At 31.6% G+C, this 25,923-nt stretch overlaps 2 protein-coding genes across 4 annotated transcripts; both read right to left on the bottom strand.

The window, feature by feature from the left end:
* Positions 1 to 410: 410 nt before the first annotated feature.
* On the bottom strand, positions 411 to 18,247 carry LOC119639860 (annexin B9). 3 transcript variants are annotated; one of them, XM_038037542.1, is made up of 6 exons: positions 18,164 to 18,247; positions 10,287 to 10,359; positions 9,125 to 9,607; positions 8,791 to 9,016; positions 8,520 to 8,701; positions 411 to 503 (listed from the first exon to the last, which is right to left on the bottom strand). In XM_038037542.1, exons 2-6 carry the CDS (start codon positions 10,314 to 10,316, stop codon positions 450 to 452), a joined length of 975 nt encoding a protein of 324 aa, XP_037893470.1. In that variant the 5' UTR covers positions 10,317 to 10,359; positions 18,164 to 18,247; the 3' UTR covers positions 411 to 449. The 3 variants fall into 3 exon arrangements, with proteins under 3 accessions (XP_037893470.1, XP_037893469.1, XP_037893468.1); XM_038037541.1 differs by lacking the exon at positions 411 to 503 and adding an exon at positions 2,953 to 3,207 and having other exon boundaries at positions 18,164 to 18,246; XM_038037540.1 differs by lacking the exon at positions 411 to 503 and adding an exon at positions 5,295 to 5,417 and having other exon boundaries at positions 18,164 to 18,246.
* Positions 18,248 to 21,193: 2,946 nt separating this feature from the next.
* LOC119639993 (DNA repair protein RAD51 homolog 3) lies at positions 21,194 to 22,565 on the bottom strand. Its single transcript, XM_038037751.1, has 6 exons — positions 22,405 to 22,565; positions 22,148 to 22,254; positions 21,935 to 22,080; positions 21,735 to 21,863; positions 21,490 to 21,678; positions 21,194 to 21,419 (listed from the first exon to the last, which is right to left on the bottom strand). Exons 1-6 carry the CDS (start codon positions 22,563 to 22,565, stop codon positions 21,378 to 21,380), a joined length of 774 nt encoding a protein of 257 aa, XP_037893679.1. The 3' UTR covers positions 21,194 to 21,377.
* Between the last annotated feature and the right edge of the window lie 3,358 nt (positions 22,566 to 25,923).

Below are 25,923 nucleotides of genomic sequence, written 5' to 3' on the forward strand. Positions count from 1 at the left end.
ATCGAACGGGACAATTTTTATGCCAAACATGCAGGTCAATCTGACCAATTAATTGGATAAAACCCGCCGAATTGGCGCATGCCGTAAATCTAGTGTTAAATTAGGCGATACGTCTCTCTTCTAAATTATATTTGGGACCGAAAGAGTCGTTTACTCGAGCAAACAATACTTACGGATAAATAGGCATAAAATATCAATCAATGCTTAGTCCCCATAACCGATATTTTCAAATATGTATCAGCCTTTTTGTGGAAAATTCATAAGAATATCTGCAATCAACTTACACTGCAACTACACTTTAAATTAAATAAATGCCAAAGAGAAAGTTTTTTTTTTTATTTTCAATTAAATTAAATTTAAATTAAACGATCACTATAAGTGTTTTTATTCTTACACATTACATCAACTAATTGAAATAAAATTTTTTGTTCAATTTTTTCCGAATTACATCAGTAAGAAGCTAAAGCAACCAAGACTTTACAATAATCGCCCGATAAATCTTCCTGTAAGAAAAAAATTTAAGAAAAACAAAAATTTTTGAAAAAATTTAAGATAAGAGAAGAAAAATTTTTATTCGATTTTAATCGAATACTTCTTACTGCCCGTCACCTATACAGAAATTTGGAAGAGATGTCTGCTACAGTGCCATCAATTTAGTCAAAAAATATTTCTGATATACGATATATATCCAACCAATTTAACCGGTCTTACCTTTTGAACACAGATACCTCTCCCAGTGAAAAAAATATTTCTGTTATTCGATATATTCGCGCAATTTAACATGTATATTGATTTCACTTTTTGAACGCATTATTATTATGTGAAAAAATATGAAATCCCTTTAACTGCCGAAAATGTAAATTAAATAATGCTATGTGAAAGATAAAGAAAAGTTAGTTTGCAAAAACCAACAGAGAAAGTGGAATTTTTTTCTATACACATTACGTAAGCAATTTCGTAAGAAATTCGTACAATTTGAGTTATGCGTTAAAACCTTTTTCACCCAACCCACCTACTATTCAGGAGATGAGGGCTCTTTTTACGAACTTCTTTATATTGCATGTCTTTACTTTAGTGAATCTATGCGTAAGCCCGCAGATAAAATCCAATTCATTTTAAGCAACCGAATATTGAGGTTATATTCGATTTGCACAGATTCGAACGAAGTTTCCACTTCTCCGATATCGCTAATAACCGGTCGGTGAAAAGGAAAACCCTTAGGGGTAGCAAAATTTCCAGAGATGATATTTTACAAATTATGTCTGATTTACATTTTACTTACGTCGCAGTCCGATAGTGCTCACGATGCGATTTATGAGGTTACGGCCTACTTTCACTCAAAAAAACGAAATGAATTTGTTGATAAAAATTTTTCTCTCACATTAGGCGAATATTTTCTTAAAATCTTTACACAAATGTCAACTTTCACTAGATACACAAAGTACGCCCTATGGAACAAAGTCAATATGCAAGATATCCGCCACCAACATAAGCTTAGATTGCTTATTTTCAAAAACAAAATATTTTGAGTCAAGAGATGTTGGATCAAGCCTGTGGATGCCTGGCACGTCACAGTTCTGCATAATATGTTGAGTGAATTTATGGTCACTTATTGTCCGCTTTTGAGAACAATGTCAAGGGTGTGTTATGTGATAAGATGAACTCTACCAGATCCCTTTGTTTCTCTATTGATCATGTAATTTAATGCGGCGCGATTGGCGGATGATACGGACATGAGCACTTTTTTTTTAACGCAGTCTCAATGTTTTTTAAAAGATCAAAGATAGAAGCTAATGAACAGTTTTACGATATTTCATCTACGATGGGTATGTGTGACAATGATACTATAAAAATTTGACTACTGTTAATAGAAAATAAATTGAATTTGTTTATAAAATAAAAAAATTTTTTATTTTTCATCCAAATCAATTTCATAGGCTTGTTCGTCTTCATAATACTCAAGCTCCTCATTAAAAAGGTTCATTTGAACGGAAGAAATTCATAATGCACAAGATCGCGTACATGATTTCAACTTTTGAGCGACTTCGGTACCGGTCTTCCGGTGTTGGTTCAACTTTTGTGTGAAGTCCGCCGCATTGGTCGGTTGTTTTCGGGTCATATGCACAGATCCAAGTCTCATCATCCGTTGGTCCGTCTGAATGGGCAAGTAGGTAAACCCCTCGACTATTAAGTGAATAAAGGGGAAGATTCAAACCTCAGTCCAGTAGAGTTTCCTTTGGCCGTAACTGTAGCGAATGCACAGTAGGTCAGTCGATCTTTATGGCTTCGCTTAACACTTACCGATTGCTTGCACACCCACTGCCGTCAGCAACCAACCTATCTCTCTCTCTTTCCTAATATTTTCCTGACCGCCACCATATTACTCGCATAGGAGACATCCCGTGAGTAATTGGTCATATAAAAAAAGAAAAATTGATGCGTTTCAAGGAGTCTTGGTAGTCATAAGTCATCCTTTCATAGGCATAGTAAAAATCGAACAACTCACTTGTGTATTGACCCTTCTTCTTCTTCCTTCCTTACTTCTTTTTGACCGTCATCGTGTTACCCTCATAGGAGACATTCCCTGAGTTCGTGTAATAAAAAAAAAAATAATAATCCCTTTTATGGCGTCCTGGTAGTCATAAGTCATAGTTAAAATCGAACAACCCACTTGTGTATTTAGACAGAAGTCTTCCTCTACATGTAAATGCTCCGCAAAAAAATTATTTCATAATTTCATCCGATGACCTTAGTTTTTGCTCACAGCATTATATCCTTTTACAATGTTTTGGTGAACAAAGTCTATACTAATCTAAGTCATAATTATAGCTTTAAAAATGCTTAAGAGAGCTTTATTTTATTAAATTAAGCGAATAAATACAAAAATAAATTGGCACTTTTTTTTTTTTTTTTTTTTTATATAAAAATATGTATTTTTATAAATATATATATATATATATTACACATAATAAAAATATAATAAAGTTGGAAAAAAAAGAAGAGAATTCGTAACACATTTCATTACAAATTAAATACATTCACATAATATTGATGTCATTCAATTAGTGTTTATGAAGAATATCAAATCAAAGAAAAATTTTTGGCTACTATGAGTGGAAGTAGTTATGTTCTCTGCTTGGATTTTATATAAATTTAATAAGCCACCATTGTTACTAGCAAGTAACCGATCTCAGATTGCGAATCGTCCTGCGACAGTGAGTGAGTTATTTGTTTCAATATAGAAAAAAGAAACAAAAAGAAGGAAAGAAGAGAAAAAAGAAATAAAAAAAAAAAAAAACAAATTTTTCTTAATGTTTTTGAAGGTATTGAAGTTATTCATTTATGTTGTTATATATATATGTATATATAAAATAAGTGGAAAATATTTTTTATTTTTTTTTGAAAGTGTTCAAGTGTTTTTTTTTTCTGAATGTGTAACGAAATTGTTAGAATTTTATTTTGATTTCATTTATTTTTTTTGTCAGCGTAATTAAGCCACACAAAATGTTAGAGAAAGCTTTAAAAAAATTGAATGAAACGAATGGCGTGTGTGGGTGTCGTTGTGCTATTAATTAACAACTAATCCTAAAGTAAAATGCATTATAAACATAAATATTGCAAGAGCACTAGAGAAAGTAAGCAAAATAGTGCGCTGTTCATGCATATCTCGCATACTTTTACATTTAGTTAGTATTGAAAGAGGTTTTGCTTAAGCATGCATAGGTTATATAAGTGCTGAACATATAATTAAGGTGACCAGATGTACTTCTCTAAGAAGTTTTGCAAGTTTTTCGTGAAAATTGGTAAAATTGTTGTATGCAAAAACCATAGGAAATCTGAAAATTAATGGCCATCCCTTGCGTTCTTTTGCAGGATTTTTTGCGATTACGCCACTGACCGGAAGATCATCTTGGTTCATCTTTTATATGATGTCCGTCGCATTAGTCGGCTGTTTTCGGGTCATTTGCATAGATCATGGCATAAAATTGCATTCTTTACAGGATTCAATACTTTTTCTTTTCTATCTTTTAGCAATGAATATTTATTCCTCCTGCCATTGGCAATGCATTCATCTGCCCTCAGTCTTTGTTTAAGAAGTGTATAACTGAACAACTGATTGCTTTATTTATTTATTTATTTTTTTTTTATTATTAATTTAGACATACATATAAATTCTAAGACTAAAGCCTCTAAAGCGCTCGCATCTATGGCTATCGACTTTTTAAAAAACACTACCGCTCTTGAGTTTTGAACCCACGACCATTGAGATATTAGTCGGGAATCTTTGTCTGCAAGTCCATTCAGGCCGATATTATTCTTTTTAATGTTTATTATTTTTATGAATTTACGCATAGAAATAAATTCTAAGACTAAAACCTTTAAAACACTAGCATCCAAAGCTATCGACTTTTTTAAAAACTCTACCGCACCCGAGATTTTTGAGATTTGAATCCACAACCATTGACTTGTTAGTCGAGATTCTTTGTCTACTCGGCCGTCACAGTTTGCTACATAGTACAATACTCTTATAAGGTAAATACTCGTGCGTAGATGGCAATCACAGGAGAATACCACAATTCCATAGCTTATTGGCGGTAATATTTACAATTATTTCAGTACATGCTATGGTTTAAGTAAAATTAGGCTGTTTATGGATAGTGATCATTGGAGGAATGTTTCCATCCGTTTGTAAATATATATTCTTTTCTTTCCAATACTTCAAACACATCGCCCATCTAATGAAAATTAAGTTCTTTTTCTGGCATAAAAAAAAGACATGGTCACCTTAACAAACTACTTTTATCAATACGTTCTGCTTCGCGCTGATATTAATTTGGCAAATTTCATTTCAAACTTTAGATGTAAAAAAGAAAAAAAAGATTTAATTTTATTTCATTTTAATTGCTGGACTCTTTACAAGACCAAAATTTTAATTTTAATACATATAAAATAAAATAAAAAGAAAAATAGCTTAAACAAAATTTATATTTGCGTGGTAAATTTTACAGGGAGTTTGTGATGACAATGATCCATGAGCAGAGGAATATATAAAATGTGTTTATATGGTTAACGTACACGTTATTCTTCTCTTGATTCATACAAAATATATTGCAATAAGTGCTAAAATATATGCTTTTACTTTTTTTTTTGTTCTTTTTTTGTTTCTTGTCTGAAGCTTTTTCTACTTGAACCCATAACAAATTTATAAAAAAAATTTTTTTTTTGAATATTTGTATAAAAAGTATCGTATTATAAATAATTGTTTCTTGTTGTTTTTGAGATTTAAGAAAAAAGGCAGATACTGGTTTTTTTTTTTTTTTTAATTAGTATACGTTGTGAGATTATGCTTTCAATTTTTTACTTTAATATCCAACAATCGCCAATAGGGCTCGTTTGTAATCCCCAGAAGTATCGCCCTGCAAAAATTCAATTTGTTGGTTTTTTTTTTTTAATAAACGAAAATGAAAATTGAAATAAAAATCAATAATAAATTTTATTTTTTTAAAAAAATTCAATCAAAAAATAACTCAATACGAGAACAATTCTTTAGTAATAAACTGCTCTTTAATAATTAACCGAACCAGATAAAATGAACTTTAAAAAATTAGAAAAATTTTGCAAATTTTTAGCCGAAGTTTTCAAATTATGAAAAATTGATATTTGAATATCGATAGACGACGGACAGGCGGGACGTGTGTGACAGACGGGCTATTACGTCCGATTGACACTGTTGAGAAGTAAAAATGTGACAGCCGGCCAGGATCGATCCTTAAACACCCTTCGCTTAGAACAATTATTTACTCGTTTACTAATTTTTGGTACGCATCATTTTCATGGAAAGGCATACTTTTCAAGAATGCATCATCCAAATTTAGCAAACTTGATTTACTAGCCAAAAATTTTATTATTTTTCCCTTTCCGTCATAGAAAATTTAGAACTTATATCTTATCCCCCTGTAAGGGCTATTTTTCAAATATGTTAGAATCTAATAATAGACATATGTGATCCAAATTCCCTAGCGTTAATTTTTTTACTAAATTTCTGCTGCGGACCAATCTTAAATCTTTCCCTGAAGGGCTTACTTACTACTCATCAGCAAATCTTGTACGGAATGGGATCCAAGAAGTAGAGCCATGCGGTCAACTTTGGTCCACTTAACTTGCATATCAACTCACTATCGTGAAAAAATGTTCGTCATAAAACTTTAACAATTAGGCATTTTTGGCACACTTCGGAAGAATTTTTATATGAAGTTATATACAAAAAATAGGCCAACGCGGTCGACATTCGATTAGGTTACTTCCTTTGTCAATTTGCTATTGTAAGTTATTTTTTATCATAAGATAAAGAAAATTACATTCGGTTTTTATAGGAACGATTATTTGAGAATGGATTCAAAAAATTATCTCTGCCTAATCAAAGTTTTCAAAGCAGTTCAATATCTCGTAATACTATTACTTAGCGAATTTTTTTTTGCATATAACGACTTTTCAAAAGGAAATTTGAAGACAACAAGAAACCCAGAAAAAATGAATATAAATGAATATAAATGCATTCAATCTGATCCAATGAGAGTAATGATGCCAAGACGAAGAATAGCTTGAACATGAATAAGAAGAAAAATTTATTTATATATAAGAATACGAAAAATGATGAAACTAGTCAAACTGTTAGAAATTATAAGAAGATTGACTGAAAATTTTCCGACCTGCCCTTAAGGAGGCTTTGTACGACACTGAAAGTATTTTTCCCGAAGAAGAACGAATAATGGGTTTGATTATGGAAAAAGCTGGATGGAAACACAATTTTATTAAAATCAAGGCCCCAGTTCAAGTTCTAATCTAATTTTCAAAAAAATTTACATGAAAAATTTCTAAGAAAAAGTGTTGTTGCCCTTAAATATCACCGCACTTAACATAAGATTAGATTAGAACATTAGATTAGAAAATTCGCAATTTTTTGTCGAAAGTCAAGAGCCGAAGTGCACTGTGAGAAAGGAATTATTTCTCAATTTCATTTCAGTTTGACACAACTGCCTGGGTTTTTCGATGCATTAAGAAAAACACTTGTGATGGTCTACATGTTCGCATCTATTTCTCTTTCAGTGGAAGATTTGTTAAGTGCATCTGTACGTCTACGGTCACAAGAAATGGAAACTGTTGCTAATCGGATACAATTAACTCCTACACACGAGGTAATGATAAATCCATTTTCACGTTCTCCGTAAACATTGTCACCACTTGAAAAAGGTTTATTAATAGTAGCGGTGAAGGATTTTGTTTGACGAAATAGTTCCTGCTTTGGAGTATCGTTTACGCATCCCAATATAAATTCAAGCAGAATTTTTAAAGTTATTTTTTCCTCTAAGCAAACTTACTCTTACGTTATAAATTTTATACGAATTATACGAACTTGTCGAAAAAAAAGCCGGTAAAGACCGTTAACAGAATCCTAAGATCATGAATTAATTAAACTTGATGCTATTGCAAATATAAATGATGGATAGCGGAATTTGTGAAGACAAGTTGGGAAATATGTTCGTTGGCATTGACAAATACTCGTCGTTATCATGTCCAAAGGACAGTTTTTCGCACATATTAAATTAAGATTTAGGCATTACAACAAAAAAACAACACCGAGTTGCAAGTCAATGGCTATAATGAAAAAATATTACTTGAATGAAAGTGCAGTTGACTGCCACACCCACCCTAATCTCCAGATCTAAAGCCCACAACCGTTATCTATTGACAAATCTCAAAAGTATGTTCCAGAGAATGCAATTGGATGAAATTGAGAACTGAAGCCGACGCTGTTAGATGCTCTGGAGTGAAAAATAGTGAATTCATTCTAGAAACTAGAGCATCTTTTAAGCGTCTAAACGAGTCGTTCTATACAAAAACTACCTAATTGTTAGGGTATCGTTCGACTAATTATATCATTCTGGAAAGAAACTACTTTGGGGGTGAAAGTGGAATCTTGCAAAATCCTGTCGTATATTTATGAGGTTTAAAAAACAATATTGCCGAGCCTACGGTAAAAAGATATTGAAAAAACTGTTACTGTTGACAAGTAAGCATTTTCTTGAAAAAGCATCTTTGCCTCTTGCTTGGATCTATAATTGTTAGCACGAAGAAAATCAACGTTCAATGTTTTCCATATATATATGTATATATGTATTTTTTTTTTTGGATGTTGAGTTAAGATGAACTAAGCCATTTTCTATTTCAAGTTAAAAAGCTGCTCAATGAATTTAGGTAGAAACTATCGATCACCTCGAAAGCGCTTGTTAAGCCTATTTTATGATTTTACGTTTAATTTTAATGAAGATAATAAATTCGAATAATAATTTTAAATCTTTTCGAAAATCATTATAAATAATAAAACACATGCATTAGATTAAAGTATATATAAAACTAAATACGAGAATTAAGAAGAAATCCAAAACCATTTATAAATTAATTGCAGAAACCCATAGCCGAAAGCTATTGCTAAAGTAAAATTTAAAATCTAAACTCACCTTAATCCAGGATTCCAAGCTTTTACCATATTTATTTTGGAATGCTTCTTTAATGTCACCCAAATCAATTTCGGAACGGCTGACAATGATGCGTATTAAAGTCTTATCTTTAGTCCCTAAACCATGCATGGAATCATATAAACGTTCAGCAAAGTAATCAACTTTTGATTTGCAACATTTTACTGAAATTTTATGCAAACAATATTTTTCAATAAAATTTTCTTCCCATAAAAGCAGACAATATATATATATATATAGATATAATAGTTACCAATAGCGAGGAAACCTTTCTCTACGGCACCGCTAAATTCTTTCTTAATGGCTTTTTCAATATCGTGGCCGGCAATATTCTCATATTCCAAAAATATCTGCCGTAATTGTTGATAGGAACGGGTTACCAAAATTGAATTGAACACTGATTCATCCGTGCCCCATTGACCTTCACCAGCATCATGCAAAGCCTGAGCGTCGGCTACAGCAGCGGCTTCATCAACACCCTACATTTTTCAAATAATATAAATTATAAATTAATTTTTATTCGATTCCAGAGACGACACTTTGCTTTTGCATATTATTACAGATTATTTATAAGTAGCAAAACTGACCTGATTTTCATCGCGATTACCCTGAACCAAAGAAACGCATAGACGTTTAAAATGCCCGGAAGTATCGCCCTTCAAATCAGATTCTAGCGGTTTACCAAAACTTTGCTCATAGAATTGACAAATAGTTTTAATGCCAAAATTGGACAGAGTGCAGAGTATTTCGATGATCGCTTCCTCATCGGTACCCATGCCCGAAATGGCGTCGTGCAATTCTTGAGCATAAAATTGAGGTAATGGAGTCATTAAGGCCACAATAACATCCTCGAAACGTCCACCCAATTCCGATTTTAAATCCGAAATTAAATCTTTGCCGTAAGATGTCTTAAATGCTTCAGCAATTTCGAGACGTTGCACTATACCGCGACGAGCCAATATCTCAATAATGGCCTTCTCATCAGTGCCAAAACCTTTCATCGCTTTGCGCAAAATGGCGGCATCCTCAACTGGATCGAAAGGATCGGCTGGATAAACAGTTGGAGTGCACTAGTTTATGAAATGTAAAAAAAAATTGTTTTCAAAAATATTGGAAAACTATTTCAAAAAACATTATACATAATATATTAACCAACTTTTTTTTTTTTAAATTAAAAAAATATTTTTTTTATACTTTAAATAATTATAGCGATAAAAAAAATTCTTTCTTGAAAAAAATTTATTTTTTAAACTTAAAATAATTTTAAAAAAATTTTTTTTTTGTATTGCTATAATTACAATTTTAGGTTCTTATTCAAAAAAATGCTTCAAGAAAGATTGCAAAGACAATGGGGGATGGGGTATGTGGTATGGGGTATGGGTATGGATTGCCCATGCAATTGATAATCTGTAATAACAAATAATAAATAATAAATAGACCAATAAAGTCTAGACACTGACTCGATATTTTCTTGTAATGAGTGCGCATAAACGCAAAGCAATTACATTATCGTGTTAGTGCTAGTGTTTAATATTCAGCAGTAGTAACAAAAAAAAAAAAAAAAAAAAAAAAAAAACAAATAAATTTTTTACTGATTACGCATAAAAAATGATTAATAAATTTAAGATGAGAGAAATCAAGCATTTGTCGTAAGTTCTCGATAACTAAGTAATGTAGGCGGGGTGTGTGAGTTGAATTAATTTATTTCCTAAATATTTGTCTTTAATGCAGAAATTTGAATTAATTTACCTTGAAGGGATAGTATTCAGCGGAACTCATGTTATTTTATTAAGGCTTCGATTTATTTATTGGAGAAATGTATCTGCAAGAAAGAGTAAGCATTATACGTTAAAATACAAAATTTAGACATAACGTTCTAGAAAATATTGAGATTTTAAGCCATACAAGTAAAAAACATTATTGTGGATTACGGTACATCACTAAATACTCTAAACCGTTTCGTTTAATGCACACTTAGTCTAACTATATGGATAGTCGGAAAGGTGATCCGTTGCGAACCATAGACTGATAAGCTCGGATCGATTCAAAACACGTCAGTATACCATATTTCATCAAAATATCTTACAAATTTTGATCTGCGTCTTGAATACAAGAAAACAAGGCGGACAGACGGACTCATAAACTTAGAATTACTTTCAAAATTGATCAATATAATAAATGATGGATCTATTTCAACTGCTTTTGTATGTTGTAAGTATGCGCATAAACTTAATACTATCTTGTAGTGGTGCAGGGCATAGATCGAATGATTCTATAATTGATCTCTATTTTGGGCAAAGCGCAAATAAAGTGCGAACTAATGTTTTTCCTCAGCGCTTTATCGGGGAACGGAAGAGAAATTCTATTTGACCCAAGCACTTTTTACATCACATTTAAAAAGCTTCAAATTATTAATCGACGAGTTTCGAGGAGGAAATCTTCAAATTCCTTGGAATGGTTCTTAGCGCTAGCCAACGAAAGACGCATAGAACGTGTGTCATGCGTCTTTTGTGAAATGACCAACCGGACGATAAGATGCACTTCAAATTTATAAAATGATTTAAATGAATCGTACAAAAGCGCACACGATTATAGGCTAAGCCTAATCCTAGCTATCGGCAATCATAGACAAAGAGTGTAGGTAAGTAGGTGATTCCCCAGCTTGTCTTGAAACAACTTGCATCACTCATCTTGAGTGACGTACCATATTTGTAGGACTGTAAGACGTATCTCAAATTTAGAGACGATTTTTTGAAAAAAACCATAAGACGCAACCAAAATTTCACTCCATATTTCTATGTAAAAAGGTGCGTCTTATAGGCGTCCGAAAAATACGGTACTCTCTTTGGACTACACATTTGTGATTGAAAATATTCGTGAACCTATCCGAAGGCGGAAATTCAAATTTTTCACTTATTTTAAAAATAGAAAAGTGTTTCTTCTTCTCCATAAATATAAATATATCCCATTGGCTATTAAAAATATTGGCACGAAATGTGATACAAATTTCAATGAAAATGCGCCCAAACATAGAAAGAAAAATCATAACAAATTGAGTTAGAGTTGCCTAAGTTTGGCGATAGTCCTCAGATCAATGTGTACTTTGACGGACTTGAAAGATGGAAGTTCTTGTACAATATAATAAGAAGTAAAAGAAGTGAAGGTACTATAGTAGACAATGAACCAGCAATTAAAACCCTACACCATTTCGCTTAAGACAATTATTCATATAACTACTTTTCGAACTAAGCTCTTATATGGGAAATGGTCGAAAAAGTGGTCTCCGGTTGGAATCACTTTCAAAATCTTTGTCCTTAGTCTAAACCATGTGCATGTATTATATTTCATCAAAATAGATCAAAAATTGTGACCTGAAGGATGGACCAGAGGATACAAGATGGACAGACAAGCTTAGATGGACTCAGAAAATAATTTTAGAATATTTCGGTATTATGAAAGATGAGTCTACGTCAAATCCTCTTGCATGTCGCATATATCCATAAAAGCTTCATATAATAGCCCGTCTACAAACAAAGCCATTTTATACAAAGAACTGTGATCTACAATATAAATTTTGATATCGATATTGCCTATGGCCATCGATATAAGAGCAACTACCATCGACCGGCTGTCTACCATTAAGAAAATATTGCATAAATTTCATCTATTAATATGAATTACGCGATGAGTAAAAATGATGTATCTACAGGCGTACGTGACTTTCTTCAGTTTTAATGTTGCTTTCATTATTAGCCTTTGGGGTAAACATAAGTTATGCAGTTAATATCCATATTTTATGACATAAAAGTTATATTTTTAAATGTTTTCATTTTATTACTGACGAGCGAAAGTAAAGTAAGTGCTAGCGACTCGCTAAGTACTTCATAGATAATATTATAAAATTATGTCTGCGTCATATCTTAATATTTTAATAGCGACTTTTTATTACTTTTAGACAATTGCTTCTTTTATACCCGTCACCGATTGAAGAGGGATATATTCATTTTGTCAAAACGTTTGCGAAGCCGAGAAGGAACCTTCACAAACCTCACAAAGTGTTCAAATTTCAAATCGATTTAATCATACCCGTCTGTCTGTCTGTCCATTATAAACATTCTCCTGGCCACAAAATTGAAGATATCGATTTCAAATTTAGCGTAAGTTCTTGCACGCAGGTTGATATTGCAAATAGGCCAGATAGGTCAGAGGATGCCCACGCCACAAGGTACCACCAAAATTGAGAAAGGAAGCTTGCAAGAATTTAAACGTACACGCTAAAGGCGATGCTGCAGCGTCTGTACGAAAATGAAGAGAATTGGCCACGCCTGCTCAGTTTTATAGCGTTTCGAAATTTCATTTTTTTCTCAAAACATTGATAGAAACAAGCTTCAAAACCCAATAAAGTCTATTCATTTTTGGTCATTCTCAAGTTTGGTACGCCCTTTAACATGTCTGTGGGTTCGTCTGTACCCGCAAGTGTGTAGTATTTGTGGTAAACATTCTCTCGTAAACGAAATTTGCAAAAGAATTTAAAAAGCAACCAAAGTTGTCGAAGGGCATGTCTATAGCGCCTCCGTCTATACGCATCAACAAAAACTGCCTTCGCTGTCCGTACTCATAAAGAATGACACGTACACCATATAAATTTCCCAATTTTATTCTGAAAATCGAAAAAACTAGCCACGCCCATTCAGGGCTATAAAATATGAAAATTTAGTTCTTTCTTTCTAGTTAGGATCACTGTGATGGGTATAAAAGATTCGGTCACGAAAGAAAATAAAAATTTCCTACTCGGCCACAGTGAAAAGTAATCTTCTTCTTTGCTTTTCTTTTCAGTTTTCATTTAGCCTACACCACTTGTGTTAAAGAGTATATTAAGTTAATGCGGACATACGTAACGCTCAGAACAGCTGAAGATAGGCCTATCTTTTGTTATACCGATTTAAGCCTAGTTGTTCGTCCGCCTGAATAATTTGTGTTCAACTAATAGGTCGCAGGTTTTAAGTATAATCTGAATTGATCTAAGCCTGTTCGTCCGTCTGTTCGCTTAAGTTTATTGTTCAAGTTGCAGGTCGCAATTTTCGAGATATTTTCATGAAATTTGGCACAGTGTCGTGTTTTGACTCAAGGACGAACGCTGTTGAAAATGGCTCGGATGGATCAACTTTCTTGACCATTCCCCATATATCGTCCTATTCTGAAAAGTCTTTATATTTGCAAATTTTCAAAATTTCTCGACAGAAATGTCTAAGTAGTGGTACTTCGGCATTCTAAATTGGCATGAAAATTTTGGACCTCCTGGCGCAATTTTTGAACCCCCTGTCCTATAATGAAAACTGAAGTTTATGCGACAAAAGGTTATACCGATCATCTCAGCGTATTTTTTTAATCCTATCCTAATAAGAATTTTAATGTAATGATGAAAATTGACCCATAATAGTGACCTGTACAAAATCTATTTTATGTTGGGATTAAGCTTGCACTGCATTAGATCGCGTTTTTAGCCTGCTTCCCCGTAAATATGCACTTGAACAATATGCCTTTTTATAGAAACAAGATATAATTTTTGTGTTCTGTAATGAAAATGAGAATTGTGTTAGACAATGTGGTGTAGGGTATTTAATAGTCAGCCTTACCCGATTATAATATTCGTGTTTATTTTCATTTTAATTTAATTTTATTTCTTTTTCATCTAACATGTATGTGCAAGAAAAGAAGATATTTTACTAATGTCAGTCAGTCAGAGATCGACTGACATATTTTCTGAAAATGTCGTATGTATGTATGATGAACCTCTCTTAAACGCTTCCCCCACGAAGGAAATAACTTTGAAAATAACGGAAATATATAATGCGAGGCTCGCGATCAGTTTGTTTGCAATAAAGATAAATAGAAACATTTTTATTCAGAGCATGAAACGCTTAGCAAATATTAGTTTGGGGAAAAAGAAATCCATTATTTTTATATGAACTTCAGGACTTTATTTAACATTCCATTTTTAACACGCTGTAACTCACAACTGAATGCACCAAACAAAAAACAGCAAAAGAATTTTTTTTACTGCGAAACGTCACCTTTCCAACGAGCATAAATCTGAAATTCTTTGATCGATACTTTACGAGAAATCTATCAGTGCAGCCATCTACCGAAAAAATAATGAATTTCTTTTTCCCCAAACTAATATTTGCTTGATTTGATGTTTGATGAAAACATGCTCTGAAGCTATAAAAAAAGGGTTTGTGAGAAGAAAAAAATGTCTTGTTTATTATTCATATTAATCGGGAGACATTAAAGATTCGGTTTGAATGGAATTTTATTTTCTATTACAATAAAAATTTAATGCTTTCATTTAAGTAAAAAAGCTAAGTGAAATAAAATTGAGGCCAAAATGCATGGCAATAATTAACAAGCAAACAGAAAGTAAAGAAAATAAACAAAGAAGCAAACAAGGTCAAACCTTTTGATATATATATCATATATATCAAAATATATATATATATATATCTTCGTCTTGTTTGTTTTTTTTATTTACTCATTTTCTTTATTCATTATTATATATGTGTATATATACAGTCATACGTATGTACGCATACATACTGCTCTAGTAATGTTAATAAAATTTATATCCTGCCGCGATGTAAATAAAAATCAATTTGCAGGCCCGTTTTGTGAGCAATCACAAGCGCATATAATCAAGCATACACAACCCACAAAGCCACAAATCAGTATTGCGTGACGTGGCATATTATTTGAAATTTTCTCAATAATTCATTATAAACTGGTTTTTTCCACATTGAATTCACGCTATAGCATAGACTGCAGGAGAGAAAGAAAAAAGAAATGAAAATCTTACGAGAGATGGCTATTAGATATTACAATGGCCTTTATCTCGGCGTGTCAGTGCAAATATATTCAGATAAAAATACAGTGTTTACTCTCTCTCATTTCTCTCTCCCTCTCTCTTTCTCTGTCTGTCTTTATTGTGTTTGCTAAAAATAGATAATCCGCACGTCATTAAGGGTTTAATAAGACATGTTTGATATTGCTGTACGCTTAGCTTAGGTTTTCAACAATGAGTCAATGATACCGTAATTAAGTTAAATTATTTAAAAGTTCAATATCTAAAGTAATGGCTGTAAGAGGAAATTGTAACAATTATATTTATATATATATTATATAAAAGCAATTGTAGCTATAGGGTACTTTGTACAATGACTAATAATGCATAATACAAGATTGCAGCCTCTTGAAAGAGCATTAAGTTAAACAGAGAAAATAAAAAATGCTATACTATCTTAACGTACTTAATGTACTAATATAATGTCTTAATACTATCTTAAATACCTGCTGAAAACAATTTCATCCACAAATTTTTTTTATTAAATTTTAAGTTTTTTTTGTTACATCCATCAGCTAAAGATATGGCTAGGAAATAAACGTTTCCATTTGTAACTGATAGACCCCATATTAGCATATACATAACACATTAGATTACACTTTACACATATTCAAGCACGATTCTGAGTCGGCTTAAGCATGTCTCTGTCTCTCTCTGACTGCTTGTCTCACTTCTTATTGCTGGAATGCCGAAAGTCGTAAAATATTAAATACAAAGCTGAAACTTAGCATAAATATTCATAGTTGATGGCCTTAGATCATGGTTCTAAATGGACGGGATTTGCGTCAAGGTTAAATAAAAAGCTCTAACTTATATTTTATCTATATTTTATATATTGCGAGCGAAATTTGCTAAGTAGGTTTACGGTAACCATCCAAGACAATAGTGAATAAATGAAGTTCGTCCTCGTCCGCAATATAGAAAAACTACATAGCTTATAAAGCAAAGTGCGAACTGCAAACGACATCATAGTAAACATAAAATCTTATAATCTTATGCAATCATAGTTCAGAAGTTTGAGATGGTGGTTAATTAAATATACCCCTCACGGCGGATACATACTTTTTACTTAATTTGATATGAACTTCTTACTTTCCATCTATTTATTTAAGAAGATCTTTTACAATTTGAGGCGAACAACGTTATATAATAATAAACAACAAGATAACGAACTCTATTGTATTAGATGTCTTGCCCAAGAATATGTTTGGATAACTTCCAAAAATGCAAAATGACGTAAGTGTCTCAAAACAATTCACTGGATTACGATCAACGCTTGCTGTCATGAAACGCCGGTAAAACTGGTTCAAAAATTTGATGTAATTAGTAGAACATTAATGATCAGAATGAGGATCAAATTGAAAGTGAAGATCTTCTTCTTGTTTCTGTATATATAAAGCAGATGTTTTCGTAAGTCTTGTACACACGACGTATATCGACGTTTAAAGAGATAGAGATAACCTATGTTTACTGTTGGAATAATTGTTCTCTTTGGGCAAAACATTTTTTTTTTTGGGAAAAAAGTGGAATTTGATTTAATCTTATCAGAAAATCAAAATAAATTGTCTGAAATGAGACACGAGTAAATATTATTAAGATGACGGCAAAAGTTTCACTTACTACACAACTCAAGTGAGACAGTAATAGCGTATAATGCGCTCCTATATACGGATAGTGACGTACCTTCTATGCCCATCACCAAGAATTGCAAACTATTTTATTAATTTTGGACGGATACCCTTGACTAATAAATAGAAATATTTATACAAAGTTGCAAACAAACATTGGTAATAAGTAGTCAACTTGAGTTTTCACTTGTTTAAATACATATCCCGCCCATTCGTACCCACTATTTATTAAGTCCCAAATTCCTTTCTCAGTTACCGCGATTTGAATGTTTCAACTGTAGACGAGAATAGACGGATGGACGGACTAATCAATCGATAAATGTATTCTTCTCGGCTTAACAAATAAAAGAACAAATTTTGTGCGCTTTTATTTTTCACTGGTGTATACAATAGGTTAAAAGTACAACAGCGAGGTCATTTTTAAAACTTAAATTCTTTGAGAGTAACGCGAATATTTCTGGCAAACACGTTTCAAATTGAAAAGGTATTATTCACTAAATTTGCAAGTGACTAATAAATTAGCCCATACTGGGTTGTTAAACATTTAAAAAAACAAAAAAAAATTTTGCCTTTATTATTCTCTACACACAATATGTTGAAATTGTTTTCAGATAAAATTGCTATTCATGTGATGATGTCATCTCATTTTAGTTGTTATATGAAATTTCGCAAAAATATATGTGTCTGTTTGAAACTTAATTGATGCCAAAATACATTGTATTGACAAATGATTAAAAAGGATTTTTGATTTTTGAAAAAATTCAATTTCTCTTTAATACAATATTTTGCAGAATTCCATAATAATTTTTTTTTTTCTCAATATTAATTTTGATGATTACTTAAGTTTTATGAAAATACACTTGAGACTTTAATAATTTCATTTTACTTTTGTATTATTCTTTAACCGCACCCAAAACTTAAGTAATTTTAGGTGCAGAGCGAAATTTTTATATGTCAAACATCACTTTTTTCCATTTTTCTTATATCCCACACAAAATATTCACAAAGTAGAAAGAAGCAAGTAAGAAACCACAATTGTTATTTTTTTTTCTTTTTTACTTAAACACAAATACAATAAAAGGTTAAAAAAAATTATTTACCAGTAAATTAATAATAAAATATAAAAAAAACGACAGTATACACAGTAATTGTTAATTTGAAACTGAAAATTATTCTCTCATGCAATGATTTTTTATTTAAAATTGACACAGTCTAGCAGGTAAAGAGAGGAATGAGAGTAAATACATAGCATAGCGTCTCTGCGGTGCGAGCATTTTATACGAATTAAAATGCATGTATGGATGAATATGTTTGTGCCGGCAAAACGAGTCAATAAAATAACATATATGCAAGAAAGAGATGAAAAATTCACAACTCTGAGTGAGCATTTGAAACTTAATTACGTCAATGTTCCTCTGCTGAAGTAATGCTAATGCAAAAAACTTGTTTCTACTAATACTTATGCACACGCCACTTGTGATGTTAGTACTAAATATTGAACATTCGTTTTGTTTATATAGCACTTAAAAATTCTTACTAGAAAACCTACATAAATGCATGTAAATTTTCCTATTAAAACTGTGCTCTAAATATCTAAAGGAATTTTTGTAAAGAATTATGCATAATTAAAATATAATAAGTTAGTTTAAAAAATTATCAAATTTACCAAACTCTGATGGATCGAAATTTATATATCTAGATAATATAAAAAAGTAAATGCGTTATTGCAATTGAAAAGCAGGGATGTTTCTTTTTAATAAACGAATCACCAAGGTATAACAATGGCATATTTCTAAACGCCACAAGCATTTGACAACCTTTCACCCTTTTGTTTCAAAGTACAAAAATGAAAGCAACGCACCACTGAAATATTTACAATGAATTTGAAAATTGAAGTTGAAGAAGTTCGTCTACTTTTTGTACTTTACACCACTGGGAGTATATTCATTTTGTAATAAAAGTTATAAAATCGAAATGACAACATCGTAATCTTATGTGACCAAAAATTTTGCTTCGTAGCTAAAAAGAAAATTGCAATAAGCGATGTCGAGTTTTATGTCCTATAGCTTGTGCGGATGCATGCAATACTTAGAAGGACTTAGAATAGACGCATTTTTTATTATATTGATCCATAAAGAAATCATTCATTGAATCGATCCGAGCTTCTCTGTTCATTTTGTTTTCTTCAACATACAGGCCGTAATTTTTAAGATGTTTTGATGCAACGCTGGCACGTCTGGACCCAACACTATTAAAAATGGTTTGGATCAGACTATTTTCTCGACTTCTGTCCCATATGAAACCTTATTTTGGAAAAACTGCAAAAAGAACTGTAGGGTAGGGCGGGATATTTAAAGATGATCTTTGGCCCACATGCTTTAAAAGTTTTAATAAGAGCTCCAATATGAAAAGCTTAACCATAATAAACTCAATGGATTATCCTAACTTTTCGCATTTTAATTTTAACATGACAAACCCCCTTTTAAGTCATTTCAGCAGTTTTTCACTTTTTTCACTTATGGGAAATCTTAATTGAACATTAAAGACAATAAAATATTTATTATTATGATAAAAACATGAAAATCATGTTAAATAAGATCGGTTTACTCATAGTTTCGAAATTCGCAGCATTGGCTAGGCTTCATTAAATAAATTTTATTTACGATCGTGTGATATAATAACATCAAAATAAATAACAAATCATTTTTATTGATATTTGCTTTGAATCATTGGTAATACAAAGTAAAAGCATTCATTCAAAACACCATCCGAGAATTGAATTACTTTTCATTGCATTGTGTGTGATCTGAATGAATCATTGAAGAGCATTAGGAGAGTTTTAGGAAGAAGACGTCATTAATTTGCAAAAAATTTCAATAAAAAGAAAAAAGAGCCGGAAAACTCTCTAGCAAAATAGATAAAGTATTGCAATGAGCAATGTAGCGATGTTGTTGTTGCATTATTTACTTATTAATAAATTGCATCTGCTTATAGAGAGGCTGTACAATACAATTTGTTTAACGAGACATAATTTTAAACTTTTTTTTTACTTAAGCATAATTAGTTTAAACTATAAGATAAGATAAATGTAATAAATAATATAGAACATCACTTTTAGATCGATGTGTGCCACCACATTCACTGATTGTTGGGTTGTACATTGAGAATAATAAAGCATTTATCGAGGCTCTTGGAGCGTCAGCAAATAATATAAAATAAAACTTCATTTGTTTTGCGCCAAAAAAACAATTTCAACAACAATGGCTTGTTATTTTATAATTAGTCGACAAATTTATAAGATTATGTAAAATATGTATAGCTTTATACCAACGGAGTTTAGCGAAAAGGAATATTTATACCATCAAAAGCTTGTAACAGCCTCTGGACCAACATCAAATTTTGATAAACTAATAAAAGCTTGTAACAGCCTTTTGACCAACATCAAATTTTCAAACGACTTTGACAAGGCTGTCCTGCCCGTCCCGATCAGCAGTACATTGGGATCGTCTATTTCTGCTTCAAATATTGAGTCTGTATGATAAATTTTTTACTGATCCAGAAAGTATTTTTTTAAGATGCATGTTGTAATCTTCAATTTATCATGTTTATCCTTGACCTGGCAGCTTTCATCAACCAATTATATTCAACATTTTTCTTGAAAGTTTTTCGAATATTTTGCGATTGAAATTTACTTTACTTTCGCAACTTGTACACGAACAAGGAAGCTTATGAACCGAATATTTGCTACAACTTGTTTCTGGAACCATTTAAATGCTTAATGCCAATTAGCTCGTGATTTGTTTACATTCATTTAAAAAGATACGAAAAACAGGTCTCAAGTGAATATGGCGCTTCTTCTTCTTGCTTGCAACGCAAGTAAAAGTAATCAGAAAGAAGAAGACGAAAAGTATTCTTTCAAATCATATATTGATTGAACATTTTTTGCTAAAGCCGTTAAGGAGAAAAATTTCTGCTAACAAATTTTTCAATAATGAGCGCTTTTTCTGTTAACAAATTTTTTCTCAAAGAGCGCATTTTCTGTTAAAGATCGGCCGTTAACAAACTGTCAAAGTAAAGAAGTAAACAAAAAGAAGAAGAAGAAAAAATGCCTTATCAGAAACATTTATCAATTTAACTGAGATTCATTTGTTTAACCAGATAATGTCAACAAATACTTCCCTTCTTGCCATGCTTTACCAAATTTTACATCGAGAATCTCTTAGTGTTGGTCGTGGTACTCTTTGGAAAAATTTACAAATGATTCCAAAATAATATTTAAATGTAGAACAACTCCTGAAACTAATGCTATTTAACTCAATTAATTTCCGGTACTCCACGTACTCCACTGTATTTGATCTAAAATTACAAAAATAAAAAATTAAAATATCGCAACAATAAATATGCATATGTGTGTAGCAGCATGTACCTCGAAAGGTATAGAAACTTTTCCACATATTAGTGATTTGTCTGTGGTAATAACATGACGTCCCGTATCGAATTCTTTTCTAAACATTAAACGTTGATTGATTTTATGGGAATGGGTTTCACCTAGGGCTGGTGTGATATACCACTCTTCATCCACGTATCGTGTAGTCAATTCGTTAGTAATAACAATCTAATTCATACAATTATCACAAATTGTGTAAATGATTAAATTTACAATGTACTTACAGCCACGTTAAATTTCAAAGCTAAACTTTGTAAATCGGAAAGTATTTCATAACCTATGCGCGAGCGCAGCCTGATGTCCTCTAAGAAACGTAAAAGAAATGAAAACGAATCTATTACGATTAATTTAAGCTGTGAGAAATACAAGAAAATAAGTTCTGTAGTGAGATACAGATAATTAAAATTAGTTTTAATTATCAAACCTTTTGATCTTCTAATAAAGTGTTCCTTAAATTTGATACAGCTATCATCAATTCCGTATAGTTGGAACAATCTACATAAGATATGTTTTTCAGTAATTTTTCAGCATTAAACTGCTGAAAACAACGCTCCATACCTTCAGCAATTTCTGCAAAATGAAAAACATATACGTCATATAAATGGTCTTTGCAAAATTTACCGTTTTTCATCATTACCTCTTAATCTGAATGGAGAAAATCCTCCATTTGTGTCAATAAACAAAGCTTTTCCTTCCAACCCACCTACTGTCAAAGGAAACTGTACATTAATACAGAGCTGCAAACTAAAAAAAGATAATAAAAAAAAGCTTAGAGTTTACAATCGCTTCGTAGCATCCATGGCCTTCAAACAATTTAGATCAGTGTTATTATAATTAAATTTATTGAAAATTTCTAAAACTTCTTAAAAAATAAGCGTTATTTTAAAAAGTTACCAAAACTGAGTTTTTCCGGTACCAGAAGCTCCGCATAATTCAGTAATTAGCCCTAACGGCAGGCCACCTTCTAAATGTATATCCAGCTCCTTAACAAGTGTAACAATTGTGCAAGATATTTTTTCTTTACACCACAAATCGAAGCAAGTAGTTTGAAACATTTTAATTTATATAATATTTGTTTTTCTAGATGTTGAGTTAAGATGGACCAAGCCAATAAGATATACAATATTTAAAAAATTTCTTTTCAGCGTACAAAACCCGCTCAGCGCTTATTTACATTTTCTTTTTATATTCTACTTCTTCTTCTTCTAGTGGAACTCAGCAAAGCAACAGCAGAAGATTCACAGTGCTGTGTAAAAATGATTATTTGCAGTTATTTTTTTATCTTCTCTTAAATGTTAACAAGACTAAAACAAAAAGTGAAAATAATATTTGCACAGTGTTGCATACAAAATAAAATATTTCTCTGTGCCAGTGTGATGAAATTGGGTCATTAAAATACTTTTCTTTTCCACATATATTATTTTCCTACGTTTCGATCATAGGGGCAACATTTGCCTTATCAGAATGTTTTATTTTTATAATGCTATTATTCATATAAATACACACGCATTGAATACCCAATGATATACGTGGATTATTACGATCAAGTAATATGGTCAATAATTCTTAAGTTACATTAATAGGGCGAAAACAAATTTTGCCTCCATTATATGTTGGCTGTCACGTTCACAAGACAAGCCATAAAGGGGTTAATTGGTACTATTGTATACTGATATACCTTAATCTTAATAAAATTTGTGGGCTAACGGTACTTTTTCATCAAACCAATAGTGTTGGGCGTACTTTAAGCGGAAACTATGTTTTTTTTTTTTAACGCCGATTCAGTCAGGAAACGACACATATCGTGTCTTTCGTATCTTTTATGTCTACCATACTCTTTAACATAAAACGAATAAAAACAAAAGCAATTAAATTTCAATGAAATTCATAATAAATCCTTCATCTAAGTAATCCAGCTTCCCTTCAGTTCTTCATTAAATCTTTCGCCTTTTTCTGTATTGACGCATTTGCTTTTCATTTTTATTGTATGTCTTGCAGAAATGAGCAAAAGACTTATACAGGTGAAGACCTTTTTGATCAACTTTTGTTCCATTTTTAAAGTCAACCTACATAAAAAAATGTTCAATGTTCAAATAGATGGATAGAAACACAGGCATGCCTGATCAAGAATGTATAGGCTTTACAGGGCATTTGAAAGTGTCAACATGTTAATCTTCTTTGCTTTGTACATTATAAGAAAAAACTAATTTCCTACATTTTAGTATATATATGTATACTTTTTCTTTATAAAATATTTTAGTAGTTGTAATATTTTATAGTTAATACCTCAGGCGCTTCAAGCCCGTTGTCATTTCCCTTGCTAAATTCAACAAAGCTGTATATTTGATATACCTATGGATTGTTTTAATTTCAGCAATAGTAATTATTAAGCAAAAATATCATCCTTTCAAGCCAGGGGAATGTAATGGACATTCCTTCAGTAATTTTTAGTTTCGAATCTTATGTTAACTTCTAATGCATACATGTAAATCAAGAACAAATCGAGAAGGCACCTAGTTTCAGTGGTGGACATATAGACAAACCTTATAAATTAGATATGTTAGCAAACGTAACGGTTTGCTATTTTCACTCTTTTTAATATAAATTATTCCTATAGCTTTTAACAGGCATTTGTAGCTTTTACTCTTTAGAGGTAATCTTGAACTTAATTTCGACGTATATGCTTGCTGTTGGCAACATTGTTATATTTATGTTTTAGTGTAGTTGTTCTTCAATTCATAGTAAGGTTGTATTTTAAGTGTGAAGAAGTTTTTAGTTGGAAAAATAATTAATTCATCAATTCATACTTTTAATTTAATTTGAAATTCGTATGCAAATAATAAAATTGAAAGTAATATGAAAAATTCAATTACATTAATTGTTCAAATGAAGGAGCAACACTTTGATTGTTAAGTTTGTTGTTTTTTTTTTTTTATATATATATATATATGCTGCTGCTGTCGCCTGATCTTCCATTTCCAAAAAAGGCAAGTATATGTGTGCTTGTGATTAGAGATGTTTATTAACACAAACTCCTCCCTATTACCGTCAAAATATGAATATAAAAAGAAAGAAATAAGGAACTAGTCTAAAAAAGAATATAAAGCGGTTCGGCAAAGTTCTGCAATTCACTATATTATTATGCATTTAGTGCCTCGTTTATATTTAATGAAAGAAAAGCTCTTAAAAAAAGGCTTGGTTCATGTTCTTTTTGATGCCTTCTTTTTTTAAATAATTTATTCGCTTCCTGTTGTTGCTGTGTTTTTTTTTTGAGCTATTTTCAGCTCTGTCATCTTCTAACAAGGTCTGCAATTAAATATTTTAAATATCAGTCTTAGCTTGATGGGTAGCTTTATTAACATTTATTGTTTAACTTATGTTAGATACTTGAATGTTATAAAATTGGGTCACAATGCATCTCCTGTTCATTGAATGCATACAGGTCACAAGAAAGTCTTTTTCCGTTATGTTTGCAAGTTGTCATTTATTTTTTTTTTTGTTCCAAGCCAGCATGCTAAACGATCCAATTTTCTTCATTATACATATATATATATAAGCATTTGCATTGGAAACAGCAGGTGTCCCGGAAATGAATTTTTTTTAAAGCTCTTTAGCTTTCTTTCCGCATCTACTAGCGGGTCCGTCAAAAACTGATACAGGTTTCTTTTGCTTGTATTAAGCTCTGAAAATTTTGTTTACTTGATATAAAATTATAAATTATTTAGAAAATGTTCTTTTCGCGATATAATGTCAACCAAAAAAAAATAAATCTTAACCACAATTACGCAAACGCTATAGATAAATATAAACTTTATATTGTTTTACACTCACTAAAGAGATGGTTCGAAAAAATAACGTGATTTTTTTGTTCGAAATTTTCTTCAAAACCTTCTAAGGAATAGCGACCAGATTCTTCTTACGTTTCTTGCAAGTCCTTGACAAGAAAATAGAAAAACACTCGTGACATAAATGCTTCATGACGAAGCGTTTTGATAAAACGAAGGACCGAGGCGTGGTTTGCTCGATTCCACTCCGGAAATTTTAATGTTAAAGATGCCTTTCGCTGTGGCAGAAAGGTCGATAAATTTCTGCAATTGGCTTGCAAGCTATCAGGAATAGCGCAAGCACTAAACATCAACCCTACAACAGTTTGGAATCATTTAAAAAGAGCAGCCTTCAAAAAGAAAGTCGAAACCGCGGGAACTTTTTGTACGGCCTAACCATATATATTCTTCTCTAAAAAAAAAAAAAAAAACACAGACTGCACTTCCATCTTTGTCAAACAGTCGCACAATAGCCTAACCTGGACCTTACTTATATATTCGTTCCATTATATATTGCACACTACCATCTCAATATTAAAAAAAATATTGGCCGAGTAATGTCAAAAATATAGATAAAGGACCTTAAATA

This window comes from Glossina fuscipes, unplaced genomic scaffold (assembly GCF_014805625.2).
Source record: "Glossina fuscipes isolate IAEA_lab_2018 unplaced genomic scaffold, Yale_Gfus_2 114, whole genome shotgun sequence".
Lineage (NCBI taxonomy): Eukaryota > Metazoa > Arthropoda > Insecta > Diptera > Glossinidae > Glossina > Glossina fuscipes.

Bases quoted from the DNA above. Each gene is read 5' to 3' on its own strand.
- LOC119639860 (XM_038037542.1), bottom strand. From the start codon at position 10,316: ATGAGTTCCGCTGAATACTATCCCTTCAAG. The intron at 9,017-9,124 runs GTCAGTTTTGCT...TGAAAAATGTAG, and splicing joins GTAATCGCGATGAAAATCAG to GGTGTTGATGAAGCCGCTGC. The intron at 504-8,519 runs GTGAGTTTAGAT...TTTTTCTTACAG, and splicing joins GCTTGGAATCCTGGATTAAG to GAAGATTTATCGGGCGATTA.
- LOC119639993 (XM_038037751.1), bottom strand. From the start codon at position 22,565: ATGTTTCAAACTACTTGCTTCGATTTGTGGTGTAAAGAAAAAATATCT. The intron at 22,255-22,404 runs GTAACTTTTTAA...ATCTTTTTTTAG, and splicing joins ACCGGAAAAACTCAGTTTTG to TTTGCAGCTCTGTATTAATG. The intron at 21,420-21,489 runs GTACATGCTGCT...TTGTAATTTTAG, and splicing joins AAGTTTCTATACCTTTCGAG to ATCAAATACAGTGGAGTACG.